General features: G+C 38.3%; 2 protein-coding genes across 3 annotated transcripts in view; one reads left to right on the top strand and one right to left on the bottom strand.

Moving 5' to 3' along the window:
• The window catches only part of C1H4orf19 (chromosome 1 C4orf19 homolog), a 92,496-nt gene that overhangs the window by 54,249 nt on the left and 12,803 nt on the right, over nucleotides 1-25,444 (top strand). The gene's annotated exons all lie outside the window — the stretch shown is intronic.
• Nucleotides 121-24,875, bottom strand: RELL1 (RELT like 1). Of its 2 annotated transcripts, none has more exons than XM_040587770.1 (7): nucleotides 24,710-24,875; nucleotides 13,505-13,714; nucleotides 11,175-11,246; nucleotides 9,851-9,908; nucleotides 6,895-7,134; nucleotides 6,042-6,259; nucleotides 121-2,639 (listed from the first exon to the last, which is right to left on the bottom strand). In XM_040587770.1, exons 1-6 carry the CDS (start codon nucleotides 24,795-24,797, stop codon nucleotides 6,079-6,081), a joined length of 849 nt encoding a protein of 282 aa, XP_040443704.1. In that variant the 5' UTR covers nucleotides 24,798-24,875; the 3' UTR covers nucleotides 121-2,639; nucleotides 6,042-6,078. The 2 variants fall into 2 exon arrangements, with proteins under 2 accessions (XP_040443704.1, XP_040443694.1); XM_040587760.1 differs by having other exon boundaries at nucleotides 6,072-6,259; nucleotides 24,710-24,874.

Below are 25,444 nucleotides of genomic sequence, written 5' to 3'. Positions count from 1 at the left end.
TCCTTCTTACTACCTCCATAAAAAAAGCTTAAGATGCAAAGAGATTGCATTATACGTTAAGACTATGCAAAGGTTAAATTTCACACAATGGACACAGGCTGAAGGAAGTCACGAGCAAGCTTAAGAACCAATATTTTTTATTTACTGCTTGGCAGTACAAAAGTTGTATATAAACCTTTTAGTTAAAAATACATCCGATATGCAAATTTAAGAAAGGCAAACTAATTGTGTCAATATCCACACCCCTACCAAATAGAGTGTAGTGTTAAATGCAATGAAACAGGCAGAGTGTCTAAATCCTCTTATTGAAGTATCAATGCACAAATTAAGTTTTTGCATATATCATGTCTTGTAATACCTTAGGTATTTTGTATAGGTAAACAATGTTTTACATATCCAACACAAGTTCATTTCTTTTATTCTACATATTTCCAATGGAATCAAAATAGAAACTACTTTTAAATTAGGTAAAAAATATGTATTTCTGTTTAAACTTTTTTCCATCCTTTGGCAAATTTACTTGCAGTACTAACCCATCACATATCAAAACACAGTATTATCAAAATGCCCTCCCCCACACTTTTTTTTTTTTAAAGCTTTTGGGACAGTCTATAACTGTGTATCTTCTTTCTGAAAATTATTTGAACTGCCTGGTTTTGCCCAATACTCCCTTTTTCCAGTAACATTTTATACTCATAGCTCTCAATCTCTTGGAAACTGAAAGCTAACTACTATAACCGGTGCTAATTAAATTCCAGAAGTATTAGCTCTTCATGCAAATAATCAAGTGAGGCTTGAAGAAGACAAAAATACAAGAATATTAAACGCATATGCCTGTAAGGTGAGCTTGGTGTTTATGTTATGCTTAAAAATATTGAAGAGATTTCATAAGCCAGGTTTAAATTAATGCAAGCAGGGACACTAAACAAGCAAGATCCAGTCCTGACCAAGGAGTTATTTTGAGTTCCCGAGGATGGACGTTATCCCTAAAAATACCCATTTTAAAAAGAATAATAAACCGCTCATTCTTTCAGAGCTTTGGTGGGGTGCTATATTGGCAAATACAGCATTGGTGAAAAGTATATATTGATAAGTCCAGTCAGTATTTCATGGATACAAGTAGAAGGAACACAATCAGATGTACATACTTTCAGCAAAAGTAAAACAACTTTGATTTATCCTTGACGAGACGTGGAAGTATCTAATACATAAGAAGATTAATTTTTATGTTTGTGCACGTTGATTGTTAACATTGCATAAACTGATGAAGAAACCAGACTCTCAGATCTGAAGGAGAAACAGTTTAGAGCACTTCAACTAAAAGGGTTGAAAGTATTAATTTAAAACAAATCAATTTCAAAACAACGATTTTCACTGAGTTCATAAAGCAGATTAAGTTACTTTATAGTTCTCAGAATATAGTGCAATCTCTACTAAAATGCATTACATTAGAGCTTATATTCTTAGGCACTCAGAATGTTATTTTTCAGTTTCTATTACACAGCAAAGTTTGCTAAGTATTGCAAATATTTCCCTTCCAAAACCAAGTAACAGGACAAAGCAGAGATCATAAGTAGACAAAAAAATTAAAATCACAAAACCATCCCTGGTATGTTTAGCAGTAAGTCACACTTAAAATATGAACGGAGTGACACTGGCTTAAGATTTTGGTGCCAGTGAAAACAGCTACTCTCAGTCCAGTAAAGCCACTCAGAATTAGTCTAGAATATACTCCATAAATTTTTAATGCCAAATATTCCATATCCTTATCTAATGGTTGAATATGTTGCCTTAGTTTAATAAGGAACCTGTGGGTAAAAAAAAAAAAAAAAAAAGGCAAAACTATTAGGCATTCTTCAAATATGAGTGAGTAGTTACAAGAAAATAGGCGAACAAGTGGCCTTGAGGAAAGTAACCTTCCCAAGAGCTTACCCAACTAAATAGAAAAAGATGTTCTTCAGCCTATGTTAAGTAGTAAGTGGGAAGTAAGGGGCAGGGAGGCAACAATTTAATTTAACATCTGTATATAGTTGAACCACTCTGTACTGTGAAATACCCTTCACAGAGTCTGAGGGCTTATGTACTAAAGGCACATATGCAGATTTTGGCTGACGATTATTTCCTTGTATGTTTTGCTTGGCTACTAGCAGTTAGATTAAAAGAGTATTTTCATCTTCCAAAGGCTGGCTTTTATCTTCAGCAAACACTTGTCAATTCTGGAGGGGAAGAACAGAGGCAAAAAAAATCCAGATGGACCAGAGGGATAAACACAGTTTATCCATAGGGTAATCATATTACTCATAATATTGAGCTCATTAAAAATGCTTGTTTAAGTACAAAAAAAAAAATAAAAAAAAAGATTTGATAAGGCTTTTACCTTTCCTGTCCAAAGACTTACATGTATTTTTTCTTTCCAAGATGAAGCCCAACATTTGGTACGAGGTCCACACAACATAATAGTATTTAAGTGTCTAAATCTTACTGATTTTACTGGTGAAAAACCACTAAGTGTTTAACCTCGCATGGATGCCATCATAGAACTTGCAAAATGCTACAGTGCCAAAAACTGTATGCATCTCTTGGGAGTTTTCAGTTTTCTTCAAAGTGCTAGCAGAAAAAGCTTCTTCTAAAAGTTCCACCTGCAAGAGAAGAAAACTATTCTAAAAATAATATATATATATAAAAATATAATATCTAAATAGCAAAATCAGTCTTAGGAGGAACACTAATTAGAAACTTAGCAGATGGTCTGAAATGGAAAAAAACGCCACAATCGCACAAAGTGGTTGCCATATATTGCCAGTTGAGCATGTGAAATCCTAAAGGAGAGGAACTAAAAATTCAGCTGGTACTCATGAAAATGACAAACACACACACAAACTGACAAATCACATCACAGTGCAAAGCACACCCAATTTTGAGAAGGACACTAGGGATGGAATATGTTACATAGCTTCACAGCACCAGTACCTCACAGTGGATGTGCAAGAGCTCAGCTCAAAATTTTTACTTCAGTCAGCTGTGTATCTGCTACTTTTTTTTTCATGTCACTAAGCATTTTTTAAACAAACTTAACTGATGAAATGGGAGTCTGCTGAGAATATGAACAAGACATGCTCTAACTTCAAATGAAGCAGTCAGCAAGATGCTAGGATAAGCTGAAACACTGCAGAGGTCACCTCAAGAAAATAACAAGGACATGTCAGTTTAGTGGGAAAAAAAACCCAAACTCGACAGTAGCAGTGAACAAAAGTAACCAGCAACAATATGTCACTCAAGTACCACTCAGCTCAGGAATTACATCTCATACAGGAACTCTCAGTAGCAGCAGTTAAAGTCAGGCCGCAAAGCACAAATCTACTGCCTCCAAATGCCGGAACAAATCTTTTCTGGCAGCAATTAAACACACATTTGTGTCTGCCTTCTTCCTCTGCATCTGAAGGTCTGAGCCACATTCTCCAAAACTGTACACTTTTTTATCATAAATTTATTGGCTGGAGGCACAGAAGTTTGTTCAGTTTCAGTAAAGTAAGCTATAATAATTCATTAGAAGTCTGAAGTAATTGAAGTAAAGGTTTAATCACTGCCTGTTTATGTGTGAACAGCTTTTCACGACAGTGGACAAAACCTGATCTAGAACCATGCTAGGGAACAGTACCATAGCCTTTCAAGCAAGATCTGTTTGGTTTTTGTAGTGCACATCAAACAGGCCTGGCTAGTTTCCCAGATGATTTACAGAATAGTACTGTTGGACTGGAGAGACCTTTAGAAGAGATTCCACAGAGCTATTTCTCTGCTATTAGAACATTTGTTTTCAGAAAGGGCGATACTTTAACCCTAAGAGAGGTTCTACAATAAAAAGCTGCCATATTTATGGCTATACTATCTTATCTCTCTAGAGAACAGCTTATTTTTAGATTAAATTAGTAATGGTTTGAATTTAGAGAACAATCTTTAGGTAATTACAGGGAACAGCTTTCTTATTTAGGAGAGGAAAGAACAAATTATAAATAGAACTGTACTACCAAACATTTTTAGAGAGATTTCAAATAGTATTTTTTTAAAAAAATCAAAGCACACTGGAATTGAATTTGTTTCAATAAGTGCCCTTTTCTTTCTATTTCTAATGCTTAAAGAGAAGATAACTAGTTTACCTTTAAGTCAAAAATCACATTACGAACAGTCCAATCATGCTACCATTAGAGACACAGAAGAGAAAAAAGTAGTCACAGAAGTAACAAAACAATTAGCTGGGCATGAAAATGCCACTGCAGCCAGTGAAGAAAGAGGTTATTTTCTATTACATTTAGCTAATACTGATTTTTAAAAAGGGAAGAAATGAAAAAGAAACTACACCAACAAAAAAAACCCCTGAGTACCAGGACATAATTTTGAATCAGAAAGCAAGAGTAAAGTTTGTCTTTCACTGACATCTGCAGATCCTTCATAGATTACAGAGCAGTATTGAGACTGCAGCCACTCTAAAGCTATGATTTGCCACAAAACAACAACAAAAAAACCCCAGTCATCCATACAGTCATCTATCACCTGCCTCCAGCACAGGGCCAGCTATATTTACACTGGCTTTGGCAAGCACTTGTCCAGTCTGGTTTTACAAATGTCCAGCAATGGAGATACGACAGCTTATTCCAGCTTCTTAATTTTTGAAACCTGAACTCCATCCCCTTGCAAATTAGCCTACTATTTACTTTTTTACCCACTGAGCAAAAAGAACAATTTACTTCATTACCCTCCACAGCTTTTTAAGCATTTGGAAGCATACCACATCTCCAAGTCTTTCTTCCTCTATGGCAATGGTTCTGAAAAAAATGGTGTAATTTAACGATGAGGCACAGACTCCAGAGGAATACACTCTGCTTAGTTCAGTAGTCATACCTGTGCTGCCAGTAAAGGTTGGAAGGAAGTATCACATTGCATACCAGCTTCCTACTTTGTCTTCTTTTCTAAGTTAATACAGTTACAGAATGTTTTCTTAATGAATAAACAATGGATATAAAGAAAAGGTCACATATTGCACTTTGGCCTTTCAGAATTTAGTCTCAAGACACTTGAGGGTCTTGTTAATTTTTAAACATACCCAATTTCCAGTTGTGCATTTCCCCTCCTCTATTTGAAGTTACTTAGAGTTTGGAACTGGACTGAGCTGACACAACATGATTTTATCCTCTCTCAGCATAGTTTGGCACTGTGCACTTTTTGTTCACTTGCTTCAAACCCAGCGCATTTGTTTTGTCACCCCAGAACTCCTTTCTTCCAAGGGTCAAGCCCTGTATTTTGAATCACATTTGTGTAAATTCACCTTTCCCCTTCAGATTATCACAGTTAGAAGCAAAACATATTGACTTACAGGGTTTCTCCACCAACATTAAGTCTTATAAAAAATTTAAAAAGTAGTCGGGGTGCATTCCATAAGGACGCCTGACATTGGTTTTTTAACATGCTTAATGGAGTACCTGAAGCAATTCACTGAAGTTTAACAGCTCACAAGAAAAACCCAATCTCCTGGCTTAGTAACCTACCACAGATGCCTGTGATGGATCATTTTCACGTCTCCCTTCTAATCAGCCAAAGCTCCACTGATCTATCAGAGAAATATCTAGTAAGCAGTCACCTTATACAAGCACACAGTACAGGGCCAGCAAGCACAAGAAGCAGCAGCGTAGTTGTTCTAGTGATGCAGCTGTCAGCAGCATTTGCTTCTTTTGGGTACGACACTGCCACTGAATCTGAAACATCATTTATTGCCAAAAATTAATATGCAGATGTTTTATTTCTCAGACCAGTGATGCCACCACCACAAAATAGTTTTTACTTCAACATCTACTGTAATTACAAAGTCTAAATAAACAATTAGATAAGAATTTGATGGACAATTTAGCCTTTACCAATTTATCATTAACTGAGTGATCCAATTAATTTTTACAGACTTTTGAAACTGAAAAATGAGTTTTCACACAGATCTGTTAAGTTTTCAACTTCATTTGCCTTTACTGATTATCTTCACTTATTTTGTAACATACCACTTTCAATGAGTTCCCAATGTTTGATACCTGCAGTTTACTCCAAGCTTCTCCTCTCCTGCATCTCCTGTTTCACTGGCATGGCAGATGCTTCACTCACTTCCTGTTTTGCAGGCGTGACAGGCATATCACCATTGATACTCTCCACGCCAGTAACCGACATTAAGCTTTTCCGTTCCTTGGAATTCGATTTGTGCTCCACTTTTGTGACTCTAAATCTGATGTAAACAAAATAAAGATTGAGCTGTATTTCCCCACAGATCGCTCTCAGGGCCCAGTGTATGGGCAGCAACACGTTTTCAGGTCCCAAGACCTCTACATCAGAGCAGACACCTGCACAGAGACAGCTTCATTTCAGAGCAATCTTCCTTCCCATTACCTACATATATTTTTAACACTCACTACTGCTGAAACACATTTTCTCAGGGAATTGTTTTAAAGTAGAATCCATGGACTACACACTACTACTTAGAACAATAATTTTCTAAGACAACATCAGCTAGAAATTAAAAATAAACCAGAATGAAATGTTTTCTATAGCTCACACTTGCTTGAGAAACACCAAATTAAGAAACAGAAATTTATTAGTGTGCAATCCTTGCTTCTTTTTAGCCAGGATCAATAGAGCAATAGCTTTAAATTTATACTCACAGTAAATTGCCATCTATTTACATAGTTAAAAAAAAAAAATCACATCTACGTCTTCCAAAACTAACTTCAGTCTAATAGTAATGGGGTTACAAAAAACAATCACTGATGCTATAAACAGAGTAAAATCAATGGATACATGATCCAACATAAGCGATTGTAGTGTCCCAAAGGAAAGTGTACAGTAAAATGACGTAAGTCTTACCTTCCCACAGAAAGGACTGTGACTTCTCCAAGACGACTTCTTCTGTGCTCTTTAGATTTGTGTGCTGGCTTTATAAGATGCCATCGTTTGTGGCTACAACGAGTACAAACATCCTTTTCTACCACTCCTCCAACAGTATGGAAGTGATGGCCTTTGCAGCTGTGTTTAAATGGAACAGCACCAGGTGATAAAGGAGATCCTGGACTCGTTGGACTCCCAGGAGAGGTAGGAGATAAAGGGCTGTAGGTAAAAGCATAAAGGAAATTTAATGTTTACTATAAAATCCTGTTTCTTAAAAAGGAAAAAAGGATAAAACATAACTTTCAGTTATATCTATGAATAGCTAGTTTTTTCAGGGATCATTCATTTGTGAGAAAGTCTGCTTTAAGGTTCTCTCCAATTTCATATTTTTTGCAGTTAAAAATCACTTGTAAATTAATTCAGCTGCAGTCATGTGGTTAAGGTAACATAAAGGGCAAGGAAATAAAAACTCTGGCTAAAACAGAAGAGAACAGGTGACAAAGTGTAAATTTAACCAGCTAAATAGATGTCTTCATCAGTAGAAGAGCATCACAGTCCAAACTATCAAGCTGCAACAAGGCCTTTTACCACCACATACCAACATACTCTTCACACCAGTCCCCCTGCTGCCTTCTCCTAGTCTCTCCTCACCCAGGGCATGCTTTCTCTCTCTTCTCTCTGCTTCTTCTTCCTCGGCTGCTCTCTCTTCACTGGCTGCCCAACCACTTCACAGAACCAGCCACAGCTGCACCTTGTCCACATCAGCCAACCCACCGCCCTGAAGCCAGCCCACAGCTGTATGTTAGCAATGTTAATTAACCCAGCTTCATTCCTCTACAGAAGAGTACTACAGAAAGTATTTCAGAATTGTTACAGGATCTCCAAGAACTCAAAAAGCATAGTCCCACAGTATTGCAAAGAAGCAAAACTGTCTACCATGAAGACAAAAGGAATCAACAGATCATTCAGCTTAAGCTTCAGAAGAAAAATGTTTTTTAAAGAAAGAAAAAGTAGTACAACCACCAAAAGGCATTTATTGAGCATATCAAAACAAACTAATTTTCTTCCAAAACAGAAAAGCAAATAGATAGAAACAGTAGATGCAGGTTTTTGGACTTCAGCATCTATTTTGACACTGTCTTGCAACACATTCTCCTAAAGCAAGCTACAGCTCAGTGCATCAAGGTGAAATTACTGTCACATAAGGTAACAGAAGTTATATATCAGCAGTTCACTATGAAACTGGAAAGACATACTAAATGTGGTTACTCTGGTACTGATTATATTCACAGTTTTAAACAGTTCCTTGGGTAATGGAATAGAAGAATAGCTAAAGTACCAATAAACTTTGGGTCGCCCATAGTAACTGTAGAGGACAAGTTGAGAGATTAGGATGATCAGAGGAGAGCATGTGTGTGAAAGACATTCATACATATGTAAATCTTTTTTAAAAATACTGGATGTCTAGCATTAAGGACAACAAAAGTTTCTGTGCTTTAGCAGAAAAACTTTACATACCCAGATTAAAAAGCAATTAGCCATAAGATCATTCTTCAGACAAGGAACTAACAGGACTATAGCCTGTTAACCTAAAGTTAACATTAATCATGCCTCAGCTGATCATTCCATCCCGTTTCAGAAATGTTATTTCAAGAAAAATATTAACAAAGTGAAGAGACTCCAAAAGAGAATAGAAAGAACAAATTAAAGAACTAAAACATGCCATGAAAAACTGGAGTTACTTGGATGTTTATTTTCAAAACAAAGAAATTGACAGGAGACATGTAATGGTCTTCAAATAAATAAAAGAATGTTATTAAGGGAAATAAAGCCATTAGTTCCTATCTGCTTCAGATGTTGAACAGGTTTTAAGTGGCAGAAATGCAGATTTTACTCAGCCATTACTATACCTTTCATGAGGAAGCATTTCATAGTGCACCAAACTTAGAAAGAAATACAGTGAATTTGCACTTGAGTTACTAAAGCTTTAGGAGTATCTGTTAGTAATCATCTAAGAGCCATCAGTCATTTTTCCCCTTCCCCTTTCTGCATATTAATTCACCACTGAAACAACAGTCTAAAACTCCCAAAATAACATCACGCATGCCAACACAAAAAGATTGAGTTAAAATTCAAAGAAATATTTCGCTGTGCTTTAAGAACTCTTTTTTTTTTTTCAATAACCAAGCCTCTCACTGTTAAAACTTGGTAAACTGTTGCACACTCAACTCTTTGTTTTGCTACAACCATACACTGCAACTTCTTTTATTAGTGACACAGTACTACCTGAGCCTTCATCTTCTCTGCCTTGAATAAGAACGCAGGGTTACATATGAGGAGTATTTATAGTAGTATAGACATAGTTTAAAGATATTTATGTACAGATCCAACTACTTTTAGACAAATGATACATCTGCAACTCAAGGGCTGAACTACTTCCTCTACATAACCCTCTAAACAGATGTGTATTGGGGGTGGTGGGTGGGAAGAGAGGTAGGCCAGCCAATGCATATTACCACAATTATAAAGAAAAAAGTAAACCAGGAGGAGACAGAAAGAAATGTCTATTTTAAGTTAGCATCCATACAAATGAAATGAGTGCTGCTTCTGTTCTTTCAAGTCAGAGTAGCTTTGCACTAAATAACTTCACCCTAAAGTAAACAAGTATTTGCAGCCTCTCTAAATCTTTACCCCAAAAAGCAATAAATCCATATCACACACCTACAACACATAACCAGAAAAGCCAGTTACTAACCCAGGGCATACATTAAAATTTAGTGACTCAGAGACACCACAAGGAAATCAAAGTATTATCCTCTTAGCCGATAACTCAAGGAAGAGATGTAGTCTTAAAAGTGCTCAGAAAATAAAATCCTTTGAAAGGGTATGTTTTTAGTTGCCTCAGGTAACATGCATTAGAAAGATGAATAATTACCTTTCAGGTTCAAAGACACTGCTATCTGCTACCATGGCCTTTAACACATCAGCATTTGCTGCAATGAAAATAAATAGAACTCTTCAAAAGTGTACAGCTCGAGCTTCAGAAAAAAACAAACAACAAAAGTAAAGGTCCTCAAAGAAATTTCATCTAAAAGAAAGATGACTATTATCTGTATCTCCAAAAAGGCATGAGAGAAAATTATGCAAATGGAAGTGTTAATATAATTCTGTGGTATTTTCTTAACATGAGCTACTAAAATTACAGTTCGTATTATACACAAAGCTCGGCCCCAATACAAGCCATATAACACAGCTATCTGCATAACACTCCCAAATAAAGATCTCTGAAAAGTTTAAAACATCCATTTGACCACAGGAGTGCCATCACCTTACATGTATGAAGCAACTTCAGGCTAAAAACACCGGTTTAAGCGAGCCCTACAAAATGCAAATTAAGTATCAGCCAAGAACTACCAATTGCTCACATATTCTAAAAACCACATGATCTACCTAATCCCAACCTCAAGGAAAAAATACACATGCTGAAAGCACTAACAGTTAAGAAAAAAAAAAAAATCACAAAACCCCACAAATAAACCCAAAAATACAATTTTTCCAGAGAAATAGTCTTCATTCAGAAGTAACTCAAAGCCAGTTCAATGCTTCAGAAACTGCAATTTATACAAACATAAAATTAAAGGGCTAAAGGTTCTTGTATTATAAGAACATGCAGTGTCCTAAATGTTTCCTCTACTAGGCAAGTATGTTCTGAGCTAACCAAGCATTCCATGTGCTGCTTAACTATGATTTTATTTTTTTAGTCATTTGTTCTTTATTCTTTACTTTGCACACAGAACACAGAGTTACCATATCCAGAATTCGTCAGTACTAGTCTACCTTATTGTCTCAGTTATGCGCACATCTTTCATCCAACAGCTGCAAAAATAATTTCAAGACAAAAAGTTCAATCTGATCAAAACAAAGTTTTCCACATTTTAAATGTTGCCATTAAGAAAGCTGCCTTGAGCTTTTACTTCACAAAAGTACGAACAAAACAAAAAAAATCCAAATAGTTAAGACATCAAGAAATTCACAAACTAAACTTACCATGCAAAATAATTTTAAGTAAGTGAAAAAAACTTCCCAGTTTTGTTTGAAGTTATTGCCTCTGAAGGCAATCTCAAAGAGTTAAGCATGTGCAAAATGGTTACTAAATGAAAACACATGAACGTACCATACCGTACTTCAAAGTATCTGAAAAAAATTTGTTACAGACCACCACCACAAAGGCTCATAACTTCAATATCACAATACTATACCTTCATTTTTCATAATGTAGTTAACAATTTGACCCACAGTGTCACTATTCTCGTGTAATGTTTCATTCATTTCTGTGCAAGAAAATAAATATTTTGTCAGTATCTTGGCCTTCTGAATCAAGAACTAGTTATTTAAAAACACAATAAGGAAACAGTCAAAACAAAAACAAACACCAGAAGTAGTTACAGTTAAACAAAGACAAGATCAGTTGTTCCTTTGGAAAGAAAGCTTAGATAAGACTTTTTAATCCTTATTCAGGAAAAAATAGAAACACAAGTTTATGGAATCCACACATCAGCTCTGACATACTCATCTAAAACTTTAAACTCAATATTTTCACAAGCATATGTCAAAATTCCTTCTCTAGTTATCAAGGAGGAGACTAACAAGAGAGCAATATTTCTAATCCTAACAATTGGGAGGAAAAGAAACAAAAAAAAGCATTAAATTTTCTCAAGTTACTATTTTAAAATAGGTATTATCAGCTTCTAGTCTAAGAGAGATTAAATTACAGCTTTTCACCACATCTACAAGGACACAACATTTGAATATTTTTTTTAATTAAAAAAAATATTCTCATATGACTAGAGGAGCAAGGGATTTAACACAGAAACATCATGACAATACTTTTGGAATCAATTGCGTCTGTTAACAATACTGAAAGCTTCCCCAGCATAACCTCAGAAGGCAGGGAAAGATCGGGTTGAGAAACCGAACAACAGAGGCACAGCTCTGCCCTTCCCTTCAAACTGTTATAGAATCATAGAAGGGTTTGGGTTGGAAGGGTCACTGTCCTCTAGACCAGGCTGCTCAAAGCCCCATCCAGCCTGGCCTTGCACACTGCCAGGGATGGGGCATCCAGAGTTTCTCTGGGCAACCTGTTCCAGTGTCTGACCATCATCATAGTAAAGAATGTCTTCCTAAAACCTAATCTCAATCTATCCTCATTCAGTTTAAAGCCATTACCCCTTGTCCTGTCACTACATGCCCTTGCAGAAAGTCCCTCTCCAGCTTTCTTGTAGGCCCCTTTAGGTACTGGAAAGCTACTGTAAGGTCTCCCCAAAGCTTTCTCTTCCCCAGGCTGAACAACCCCAGCTCTCTCAGCCTGTCTTCGCAGGATCAGGGTGCTCCAGACCTCTGATCATCTTCATGGCCCTCCTCCAGACTGACTCCAACAGGTCCATGTCCTTACTTCAGGGGGTCCAGAGCTGAACACAGTACTCCAGCCTCAAACTATAAAGCTACTTTTATTTAATATATACATAAATCACAAGATTGAGGCACGTTTAGAGTCTTGCCTAAATAATAAATGAGGGGCTTCCCCCTCTCTGTACCCTTGCTTCATCTTCTTCCTAATACCTGCAACTTTGCAATGCAACAGACACAGGTACTTCCCTAAACTAAGATCTCAACGTTGTCCCCCTTTCATTACTGCTCACCTTGCTGTTACCCCTCGGGTGAACTAACAGATAAAATAGTCCCATTCACTGCATACATGCCCCAGGCAGTAACTGCTTAAGAACATTACCAACGCATCATTACTGCACCACATGGCCACCGTAACTTGCACTCATTATGAACCTACTGACAGTAATTACTTGAGAGAAAGCAAGAGACCCAAAGTATTTACAAGTGACTTGGCCCTTGTATTTACTTAGCCAAATGCTATATCAGGTTACTGTAGCCTTTCCCAAGTGATAACATTTTTCTTGGGTTTGTTGTGTCATCTTTTTTTTTTTAAGTAAGAGTAGGTGGGAACAAGGAACCATAAAGACAAGAGCACAAACGAACAAACATTAGAACAAAAACAAAGGTATCTTTAAGAGAAGATAACCAGCAACCCACATTACATAAAGCAGAACATAGTCAGTCCAAAGACTCAGTTTCATGAAAAGGGCGATGAGAATGACAGCACAACAGGAATAAATTAAGATTGCTAAACATAAAACTTAAGATTTCAGGCTTTGAACAGCAGCTTTTTGTCACTCCTCAGATAAACTTATGTACAGTAACACTTTGTTTCTAACAGCAACAGCATGTGGAATGCAGAAAAGCAATCTGGTGACTCCAATTGCAGTGTATAGTTACAAACAAATATACTGGATACTTTTATCCCTCTAAGCTCTTAATTGATGTTAGAGGACTTGCATGGGAAACTGGAACACTCCTAGTTTTAACTGGCAAAGATCAAAACCCAACAGACATAAAGTAATAAAAATACTTTTCTTAAATTTTTTTATGTCAAATATAGCCAGAGAAATGTCAATAAGTTATTCCATAGAAGTTGAAGTGTACAGAAATAGAAAGCTGGTTTAGACTTGTTGATTACCTATTTTTTCATCAAGTTTTTCTTCTTCTACTTGTTCAGCCTCTGTTGTACAACGATATCCTTTTTTCTTAAGGACATGACAGATGAGGATCCCCAAGAGACCCATGATGAAAAAAACAGGAACCAGTGCAAAGGCAATATACTCTAGGTGTTCGGCCTTGCCATCAGTTTTAGTTGTCGAAGTAGTTGTCTGGAGAAACTCTGCATTATCTACATAAATAAACACAGTTATTACTATATACTGTAAAACACTTCAAAGCATTTAGAAAATTACAAGCATGACCAAATCCCCATAGCATCAATGTGATGTACCTTCTGTGAGGACTTGAATGGGCAACACGAACCCTACTGGCTGAAAACTCACACCTGTAACAGTTGATATTCCCTCTTCATAAAACAATTACAAAACATCTTACATACAAAAAACCCCCATGATACTTCTTCAGTGTAACAGCAAAGAACAAACAATATTCGAGCCTGATAGGCCTGTAGCCTCAACAAGAGGACTTCACGGAAGAATAACACCACCATTGTTCCTTCTTCCCATCAGTGAAGAAAGCTCCATACCACTCCTCTGGTCATAAGCTCATGCAAAATTGCCACAAAAACATGGATACTTCCCTAATATGAGAGTAAGTACAGGATTTAGTATTGACCCTTGCAAACAAAGAGTATCAGGTACAAGAGAATTAGCCTTCATTTTTTTTCTTAACAGTGGAAAGAACACTTACTCTCATCAGCATCAGGTGGGCTCATTCTTTGCTCGTTTTAAACACAAAATGGGTTTCCAAATCTAAACTTGAAACAAGATGGGAAAGAGGCTTTTCTTTTTGTTCGTAAAGAATTTATATTGCAGCATAGGCACACACTAACTCTATACCCACAACTAAGCATTTTTGTTTCAATTACGGTCTGAATTTATCAGATGTGTATTCCATGTTATAGATTGGGGGTTTGAACTACCAAAAGCATAGAATATTTACATTAGAAGGGACCTCTGAAATTCATTAGCCCAAATGCTGCTAAAAGCAGTTCTCATTAGAGCTTATGTGGGCAACCTGATCTATCTGAAGGACGGACATTCCACAACATTTCTGGGCAGCCTGGTCCAATGTTTGTATATGGCCAAGATACCCATATAAATTGAAATCTCAGTACCTACTCATATATCAAACTATACAAATTCAACTGTTCAGCAAAATCCAAGAAAATACATGTCTGCATACTTAAAATTCCTTGAGTCTCTATTGTACACTCCTCATCCCACATAATAAAGACAAATATTACTCTTCCAACATGCAAGAATATTGCTGCATTTTTACCCCCTATTCTTCTTCTCCACTTCAGCTGAAAATAATTTTTCTGACTAAGAAAGAATGATAACAAAAAAAGACCAATAAAAAAATATCTAACACTATTTCAATCCATTCTCCATCTGGTTTTATTAAAATAGACAAGTTAATTCACAATCATTCCATTAATCAAACTGGTTGAAGGAGTGAAGACTCTTGAGAAAACCATTTACATGACTGCCCCTTTCACAATAGAAATGTCTAGAGCAATCAAATCCTTCCCTTTAAAAAGAACAGTAATGGAAGCCTCCAGAAAACTGCCTGAAGATCCCTATTCTACAAACACCTCTACTGCTTTAGCTGTTTAACTAAGTTGTATTTGAAAAATACTAGTCAGGTGACAGACAGCTAAGAAAAGATTTAAAAACCTGTCGTTAGGTATTTACCCTAGTCTTCTTTATGTCAAAATACTAAACCTTTTCTTTCTAAAGTAGTACTGTCCTGGAAAACTTGGAAGTAAGTAATACACAAGACTTGCTCAAAGTGAAAAAACACTGCAACTTCTTTGAAATAACAATTGATAAAACCTCAAATAGCAAAAAGGGGGAAAAGTGTATTAAGCATTTCTCTAATTTTCTATACAATAGTAGAAATGCAGGAAAATGGAAAGAAATGTAAGTGAACAGATCACAAGGCTACACGTTAAAACAAAATCTCAGGATGTTTGCTTTGGACAAAGCCAGATGGTCTATCTTGCTCCCAAAATCAAAGCTATTCACTTTTAAGAGGGGCCAGCAATCCTATATATAACTATATAAAGAATTTACTAGATAAGTAACTTTTAGAAGCATTAACTTATGCCTGAGCAGGACATTGATTAATATACACAATTTAACACTCTAAGGCTACAGTTGTTCTGCACTACAAGGAAGAAAAAAACAGGAAAGGGTAATGTACACAACCACATAAATGGGAAAGTTGATCTTACATACAGTTTATTTGCTTTCTAAGAATTCATAATTAATGTTTTAATACATCAAAATATACGAGGGTTTTGGGTTTGGTTTTTTGGTGTTTTTTTTTAATTTTATTTTTGCTAACTCATCAGGTAGCAATAGCTACAAAGTCCCCCACTTAATCACACGGAATAGCTTAATTTACTTTCCAGGCAGGAGAAAAACCATCACACCAGGGAAGTATTATTTTGATGACTACAGCATCTCAGAATCTAAGAAATCCAACTTAAACAGTGTACACCACAAGCTCAGAAGGGTATTAATGAACAAGCAACCTTCATGTTCAAATACAAGGCAAAAATAGGCAGATGCTTTGGATTTTGCTGCACATTCCTATTTATTCTTAAAATGGATACTACTAAAAAGACCTAACTGCACTATTTTTAAGACATCAACAGCCACTTTACTAGTCAAGCTAACGGGTGGGAGGGGCACAACATTAATCTGACTCAACTCTTATGTTTTCTACCTCTCTTTGTGGCAGGAGTGGCATGCATTGCTCGAACAAATAACACCTCTTAGTATTTTCTCCAAAACCATGGTAGGCAATTCCCACTTCAAACCCAGAGAGCAAGTAGGCCTTATTGGATGGCTAAAGGCCCCTGCTTCAGACTCTCCAAGTTGCAGTTCACTGCAATTTCTCCGGATGCAAAGTAGCTTTAAGAGGTCCCTTCCCCTTCAGTCCTGTGCTACCCCAGTGGTTGTGTTCCTGTCACACTGTAGCCCTGAAAGAGTTTTAAACTGGATTACCAAGGTGACCAGGTTTAAGAAAAAAAAGACTCAAAGTCTTCAGTTTTTAGGCAGTCGTTTTACTGAAACAGTATGACCTGTGGTTTGGCAAACTGCTTTATCAAGGCAATCAAGATACTGAATAAACTCAGTGGGGGAATGAGCAACCATGAATAAGGGTACATTCATACATCTAAAAAAAGCTTTCCTAAAGTAACTGCAGTCTGAGAGTATGTTCCAAAAGTAAGGGCAGGACATGGGGAAAGGAAAAAAAAAAACCAAACAAAAACAAAAACACAAACCACAACAAAAAAAAAAAACACGTCCTGGACAATTATTTTTAAATCATCAACTTGAAACCCCATCAGCTTGACATAGCCACTGAAAACATACATACAATTTAAAATACAAAGCTGACTCACAAAAGCTGCAGAGTCAACAGAAGAAAACAATTATACAAAGGAAATGGGAAAATGGATCCCAAATGCCATTAAATGTTCACAGCAAACAAGAAAAAGTTATATATAAACCTGAACCAAGTTCACAAGCAACTCCAGTGACAGAGCTACACTGCATTTTCAGAAGCACAAATCATTGGTGAGCAATCACTAAATACCATTCCTACCCTCTAAAAAAGAAAACCATCAGAAACTATTATGGTAGTTTTTGTCTCACAGATATACTCCCAGCCTACCTAATATGTATCACTTATCAATATCTGCATGGTAAGGACCATTGTTTGAGTTTCTTTGTTTTCTGTTTGGTTTTCTACCTACATAATCTGTTTTATGATTTAGTTTAGTACCTCTGGTTGTAGACTGCCACCTGAAACACCAATGAGAAAACCTCACCAGCCACAATATAAACCCCAGTCAAAAGGTAATGAGTCTAGACAAGTTCTCAAAGGATAGACGCAACCTATACAAGTTAAAAAAAAATTTAAATGCCAGAACTGGGCCTCAACTGGCATTTCTTTTCCTGACAGAAGGATGTTAAACTCATAATTTATCAACCGAATACTCTGTAGCATAGATTAGTCCACTAATTGCATGGAGATTTAAAGAGCTTTTGAACTGGGCAGGAAAACAAAGTATTTTTTTCATTTCAAAATGCATTAAGAAACATAGATACTTTAACATTCCAGCATACACAGATAACTGTGATTTCTCCTCAGTTGTCCTTAGATTCCAAAAAATCTAATTCTCCCATTAAAATTCAACAAGATACAAAAAATTTTGTAAGGTATTTTGCTTATTACTAGTAAAACATTATATTCATATATAAATACATAATCTACACAAAGTCCATAAACTGCTTGACGCCATTAATTTTATGTTCAGAAATGTAAAAATTCACTAAAAGCAAACCAAAAATATCCCGGAAGAAATGAAGTAGCTGGTCAAATACTTGGTGCTGGGTAACCTTATAAGCAGAGTGAAGCACTCTGCTTTCGTTATCAAACACCCTACACATACCAAAATGACCACCCTCAAAAACTTCAGCAGTTATGACACAATGCATAAACAAGGTTTGCCTAGCTAATGAGCAATATATTTTATGTCCCAAGTCATAGCTACATCATTCATTGTATGTTCCCTATTCCTCTTCCCCAGAGGCATATTATGCTTACTAACAGAGTGCAAGTAGTCTACCTCATCCTCACGGTGTATGATGTTGCTTCACAATGGTTTTTAATGACAAGTTCAGGCCATAGCAATCTTCCTTGACTCAAGTCAATTCATATAGAAATTCATTTGCTTCAGTGTTTTGCATTTTTATATACCTGTCATTGTATACCAGTCTACATATCAAAATTACTTGAATATGTAATATAAAAAGATTTAGGAGCAATATTCAGCACATTTAAAGCGTTGCTTAACCCATAGATCACAGACTGCATTCATGCTACTAATTCACATCCCATGTACTCATCTGCTTAAAAATTAGTGTTAGGTATTGAACTTGAATATTGTCTGCCCCAACTTAATCTTTACCTAAACAGCAAAACATAGGTACAGTAAATCTCAGACAAGTTTTTACACTGACACAAAGACAGTGTTTTTCCACCACACCAAAGGCTCAAGAAAATTTTACACCACCTTTAGGAAACAATATAGGATCAAAAAGTTAGCACATGAATGAAAAAGTATTTCATCCTTCATTAAACTGCAATTTTTACATGGCCTAGACATATCTGTTAACATTCTAGTTAAAAACTGTATTCCCTCCATGTTAGTAAAATAAAGTTTCACCACAAAAATATTCTAAGACTACAACCTCTTGAAGGCTGCAGAAAGAATAAAGCTGGAGCCAACCATGTAAGCAAAGGTATTACTCTGTAACAAAGTCTTTTTCTTCTTAAAGTTTTGTAAACTCACAGAAAAGAGAGATGGGAGCACCTTAGAGAAGTTGATCCCGCCTCATCCCACTATCAAAAAGCAGGATTAACTGTACGTAGACAACTATCTACAAAGCATGGTTAGAGGTCCTACAAAGGTAATAAGCTTGCCCTCCACACCTATTTTCTTTCTCACTGTAAACAGATGGTCAGAACAATTCCTCCTTTATTATCTACTACCACAAAATCAGATTCTGCTTGCACAGAATTACAGAATTACTCTTTCCTTGGTTTTAGCTGCATGTACCTGAAAAGATTTCACACTTGGCATGATCACTAGGACCTCCCCAAAATGCACCCCAGTTAACTCAAAGCTTTGCCTTTAGCATTGATCTAAATAGACATTTCTCAAACTTTACATGAAGCAGAAGAGAAATATCTAGAAATATTTAATATTGCTTGAAGAACAAATCAGATTCTTGAAAAAGAAATCCTTGTTGTAACAAAGATCAAGCCTGTCTAGTTGTTATATAAGAAATATAAACCTCAGGATTAAAATAATGCATTATACTTATTTTTCCAAACCTCCTATGCTAAACTTAAGTATAACCTACATCCAGCTGATTACTTCAAGCACATTCTAGTTGTGTTTTATTGTTTAGTTTACAGAAAATATCCCATAAATAATGACGTCATCTTCTCTCTGCTCTGCTGATCAAGAATCCTATCTGGTTACTCTGGATTTTGCCCACTATGCCTATGCCATTTATTTCTTACAGCATGCCTTATAAAGAACTTTGTTGACATTTCAAGAATTTGATTGTTCCAGCAATCTACCTGCTAAAAGTAAGTACATATTCACTATCTTCTTCTCCACAGAGTTCAAGGAGTTGCATGATTGTATTTCCTGCTTTCAGGAACCAAACCAAAACATAGCTACCAACCTCACAGTATGCAGAAACAAACTATCGTTGGCCTTAACATTACTTAATAATTAAGGAAATTAAATATGATCAATATATTTAAGTACAAGACAAAGTAAATACTCAGATATGGCATATGATCTGCTCAAACATCTCAGCTAAGCATAACTGGGAAACATGTCTCAGTAGCAACATCAGCTTATACATTTCTCCTCCTCCTCACAATTAATGTGCCAGGTTTACCCATCCATGAAAAAAGAGCACTTAAGAATATGGTTTGCTTTAATTCTTTCTTGGTTTTTTTTGTTGGGTTTTTCCCTTTTTCTTTCTTTCATACCTGGATCACTTCTAGTTCATTCCACCATGTGGACCTACATGTGGTTTAAAGGGCATAATCAAAGGACTACTTAAGCTGACAGTGCCAGAACAACAAGGAAAAGGCACCTGACGATCATACCTAGTCCTTCATCCTCTCCTGGCCTTAGGGGAAGTAGAACTGCATTAAACTACAATGCTCCTGACCTCCAGGCCAGACATCCAAGGTGGATAGATGTAAGCTTTCATTTTAAGTAAAGCCTTAATTTTAAGTATCATTTGAAGTGAAACTCTTTTGATTTTAAGTTACACACTTTTAAGTTCAGGCATAAATTAAAAAAAAAAAGTTCATTAGCTTGATTTCCTAAATACACACCAAATACCTCACTCTCAATGAATTAAGAAAACTAGCTTTATTTTTAAAAGCTTTACTTAGGTAATGGAATTTTAGTGAAATTAATTAAAATGCCAAAAATGGCCAGCTTATGTCCCTTGGCATTTCAGAAGTGGTGGATATTTTTGAAAAGAATGGAAATCTAAATCAGCTATTTATTTTCATTCTGTACATCCAACTTATTTAGACAAAATAAATCATTCTACTAGAGCTGCAGTAGAGGTTTCTGTTATCAAAGCCTAATTTTTTACATACTCAATTCAAGTGCTTACCAGTGAATTTGTTTAGAACCCCAATCGTAATTACGTACTGATTTAATACAGGTTTTTTAGTTATTTTAATGATAGTAAATACAAACAGAAGAGTTTGCTGCAACTTCAAATTAAATATATTTTTAAAGAGTTAGTTATCTGATTTAAATAGTATTTATCTGTTCTGGACACTACAGTCAAATTGCCTTTGCATAACTAAGCAGATGAAATAACAAGCAATTTCAATCACAAGTCAAAATATATCACTGCATAAAACAGACACAAAGGTATTTAGGAAACGTTTGGGCTTCTTCACCTTACTAGTAAGGTGGTAGCTACAGAACAGATCAGGCAAACTAGAAGAGACAGCAAAGAACAGGTTAAAAAAAGTTTATTTTCCAGAGGAAAAAATCTCTTAAGCAAGAAAAACCATTGCCTACCATTTGCTTGATCTATTGTTCAAGGAAATTGTACTTTAGGGAATATGCACAAACTGAGCAACAAAGGAAAAACACCTATCATCGAAGAGGAACATTCAACAAGTTAGTGAATTCCGCTTAATGTCTAGCTTCCTTGTAGTAATCAGAACCTACAACCAGAAGTGAAATAAGCAGGAAGCCTGATGAGAAAGAGGAAGCCACATGACGAAAGAACATACTGACAACTAGTAACAGTGCTGCCAATTGCCTTCGAGGTTGAGCAAGGTTGTTTTAAGGTCTGCTGTTAAGAAGAGACCTCAAAACCTTCATTAGTCAAAAGCAGTATCTCAAAAAAGGGAGCAGAAGGATCAATCAAGTTTCTTTAAAGCTCGTTCTAACTGCATCTATTTTGAGAACACTAACAGTCAGATGCATGCAGCAAGTCTCAGGGATGACCTACCTGAACACATTACCTAACAGCATCCTTACTACCCAATGTTGTATTCAAAACCATAAAACTGCAAGTCTTTCATAGTACCACAAAAGATGGAGCCTGCCGAGTCCTTAGAGACTGAGACTTTGGCTCACTGATGTCACCACAAAAACTGTGATTTTTGAGCAGATTTTGCAGTAGGTCTGGAAAGAGGGTTTACTACTCAGAGATATGTCTCTGCCCTAATGAGTTCTTTCCTAATCCCTATTTACTTCTGAACTACATGCCCTATCAACGCTCTGTAAACTGCCTGCAAAAAAGTTTTAGGCAAGCTTCCCTGGAAGCCTGGGGGTGAGGATTCAGAGAGGAGATACCACCTGTGTAAGGATAAATCCCATTAACAGCAAACTATAGCTAAAAGCATTACTACACAATGCACATAATCCTCAACAATTTTAAACCACTGCAATGTCTACACTCCCAGACAGAGCTTCTTAGGAACCAAAAAGTAGGACCAAATCTAACAAATTGTCTCGTCAGTCACCCAGCCAGTCCAAATAATCACACCACGAAGGAATCTGACATTATTAAGAATTCAATGATAAAAAAAATGAGAAGAGTATCTAGAGCAGTTTTGTCCTGTTGGAAAAGGGACAAATTGCAGTATGAAGGGCAGTAACAGAGACTCAGTCCATTCCTTGCGTATGGTACAATATGCAGTTGATAAAGCTGCAGAAACATACACAGGGACAAAAAGCTCATATTTCACTGTTCACCAGTGTAAAACTCTCTGTGCTTATAGTGCGACTGCTCTGGTCACTACTTACACAGTACATAGTTCCTACCACAAAAATACACAGAACTTATGCTTTGCATTTCTGTTGGAAATTTCTTCCTCAAATTTCAGTTTGCAAATAAAATACACACTGCATGCAGCTGCCACACACACTTAGTAGAACACACTTCACCAGTTTTTTAAAAAATAAAACTATCTGGTGTGTTCAGGAAAGATTTGAAGTATTCCATCTCACAGGTAATTTTACACGTGCAAGTAGCATTAAATTAATGCTACCAAATACATCACATCAATGTATTTATGCAAATTAACATCTACACCAGTTTAGACAAGTCAAAAAACAATTTTAACCAAAGCCAGCGTCTCCTGCTTGAAGATACATCAGATAAACTGACAGAAGGTATCTGGCACACTCAGAGGGAGGAGAAAATTCATAGCTTTCGCATTTCCTGCTAGACTTGCCAACTTTTACTTAAGTACAATCCTATTTATCTAGATATACCAGACTAAATTATTACTATCATTATTAAATCCTACCAATGCGCATGACATACCAACAGTCCTCCAGCATAACTGCCTTCAAGCTCAGTAAAGCAATCCTGAGTATAAATATTTGTAAGAAGTCAGTATAATCCTATGTATACACACCCTTTGGTTTACTAAAACATGTTTACATTCTCTTCAAGATGCCAGTAGTAGGTAAACTGCATAATAATCTCGATGCGTAGGAACATGCAGTAATATGCCAAAGTAACAACCCTCAAAGAGCAAATAATCTGTTAAAAAATATTTTACACTGAAGCAACTCAGAAGGAAAAAAAAACCAAAAAGCTGGTCATGATCAAAAAGAGAAGAAAAATCTACAATTCCTCTCCTCCTCTTGCCTCTGCATACAAAACATGAAAAAAATTAAGAATTAGGGCCTTAGAGAGCACTAGCTACCAGTCAACACAAACTTGACATTCAAGATGCTTGAACTCATTCACTGAAATTGATTAGCTGGAAAAAAGAAAGGATTAATAACGCTAGTATCTTTTGCACCATTTCACTGGCTCCAGTTGTGCCTAGCAGTACTTATTTCCTTACACTCTACCGAAGAGAGGGGCGGACTGGATGACAAGCCTCCCACTCCTCTTGCTTTTGGAAAACAAATAGCCGGTGGTAGACATCTCAATCCCTTCTGACCAAGCTGCCCTGCACCAAGTAAAATTACAGATGTGCAAAAGTATAGAAACACTAGCAACAATTATTGCTTAATTTTATGCTAATAAGCATGCCCACGTTCACTGCTTCCACCAAGTTTACTCTCACACAACCCAGTACACTCTTATCAACATCACACTGCCTGAAGGTAACAAACCCGAAAATCACACCAGGTAAAAATGAGCATCCTCTTAGACACAACATTCGAGAAGCACAGACAACACACAAATAAGTACTTGAGACTACACAGGCATGAAAATCATCTTCACTTAGAGATTGCTAGTACCACAACATTTGCGGTTAGATATAAACAAAGCAAATGTCATTGAAAACCGACTTCCACGGGCGGCTGCAGGCGCGCCTGTCCTCAGAGATTGTAAGGGTTACAGTTAGCTGAATTCCCGACACCTAAATCCGACGCCAAGTTTAATCTCGCAACAGATGGTGAAATAGAAGCAATTCTTTGATGCGTTTCTGTCTTGTGAGCCACCAGACTTCAACTTAAATCAACTACGGAGTAGTCCCCAGACTCGAGTTTGTAGAGTTCATTAGGAGCTTCCCTCCTTCCCGCAACTCACGGCCGTACCTGACCAAATTAACAGCCGGGGCGGGGCTGTCGCGACATGAAGAACCGTTTCACGGCAGAAGGCCCTCGCACAGGGCACGCGGACGGCACCGGCTCCCCCTCAGGAGCCCCCGCCCCGCTGACCGGCGGCAGGAACTTCAGCCGCTGCCACCGCGGAGCCCCGAGCCTCCCCCGCCCGTCCCACCCGGGCCGCCCCCCTGTCCTGCTACTCTCCGGCGAGCCCGCAGTGACCCAGCGCCAGGTACCCCCGAGATACCCGCTTCTGCCCCGCGGCGTTGGGGGGGTGGGATTCCTGGGGGAGAAGCAGCGGGGTCGGCCGAAGCACCCGAGCGGCGGGAGAGGCCGGCGGGGCCCGGCGGTTCGCATTCCCCGCCGAGGCCACGGCCGGCGCCGGGAGCCCGGGCAGAGGCGAGGGGGCTGCCGGCGGGGAGCGAGGGGGGTCCCGGATTGCAGCTTCGCCTCCGGCAGAGCTCCCACTCGCGGCGAAGGACCGAGGCCGCAGCGACCCACCGAGAGCAAGGGGGCTGCCCAGCCAGGCAGCCGTCGGGCCCAGCGAAGGAGCGGTCGGCGGGATCCCGCCCGTGGCTGACGGAGCCATACCCGCCGCCTCGCCCGCGCTGCCTCCGCGTTGGCAGCCGCGCCGCCCGGCCCTGCCCGGCCCACCGGCGGCGGGGCGCGCCCTGAGCGCTCGGCGCCTGCGCAGAGCGGCCAGCCCGGGGCGGTGCTGCGCCGCGGTGTCCCGGCCCGCGTACGGCGGGCGGCGCCGGCGGTTCCGGGGGCTGCCGCGGGAAGCCGCTGTTGGCGGGGTGCGCTGCCCTGCCCTGCCCTGCCTTGCCTTGCCTTTGACGGCGCGGGAGGGCCTGCATACGCTTCTGTAAGGGCTTTTCCGAGGCAGTTCCCCACCCCCAGAAGCAGGGCAGCATTGCTCCTAGACGTGGTTTTCGGAGCCCGACCAGCCCCCGGCCCCCTCAGCAACGCTGGGTTGCAGCGGGGAGGCAAGACGGAGACGGTGCATCGTAGCCTGGAGGATCCGGGTCAGGCTAAAACGAGCCCTCGCCCCACTTGCTTAGCGTGCGATGTGTGCCGCGCTGGCTCCCGAGCACCGGGGGCTGCGCCTCCATCGGGGGATTGCCCGCGGCCTCTCACCCCGGCGAGCTCAGGTGTCTCCCCTGAAGCCGATGGGTTTCAGCTGTTGCCAGAGGAGCCTCTCTGCCACAGCGGCCACGCTCACCCTGCCGGGAGGGA

The sequence above is a fragment of the Falco naumanni genome, chromosome 1 (assembly GCF_017639655.2).
Source record: "Falco naumanni isolate bFalNau1 chromosome 1, bFalNau1.pat, whole genome shotgun sequence".
NCBI classification, from domain to species: domain Eukaryota; kingdom Metazoa; phylum Chordata; class Aves; order Falconiformes; family Falconidae; genus Falco; species Falco naumanni.
The sequence above is the reverse complement of the archived record's forward strand: the minus strand, read 5'-3'. Positions and strand labels throughout refer to the sequence as shown.

Bases quoted from the DNA above. Each gene is read 5' to 3' on its own strand.
- RELL1 (XM_040587770.1), bottom strand. From the start codon at position 24,797: ATGGCTCCGTCAGCCACGGGCGGGATCCCGCCGACCGCTCCTTCGCTG. The intron at 13,715-24,709 runs GTGGGTCGCTGC...TTATTTATGTAG, and splicing joins GGGCAGCCCCCTTGCTCTCG to ATAATGCAGAGTTTCTCCAG. The intron at 9,909-11,174 runs GTATAGTATTGT...TTTTCATTGCAG, and splicing joins CTACATTATGAAAAATGAAG to CAAATGCTGATGTGTTAAAG.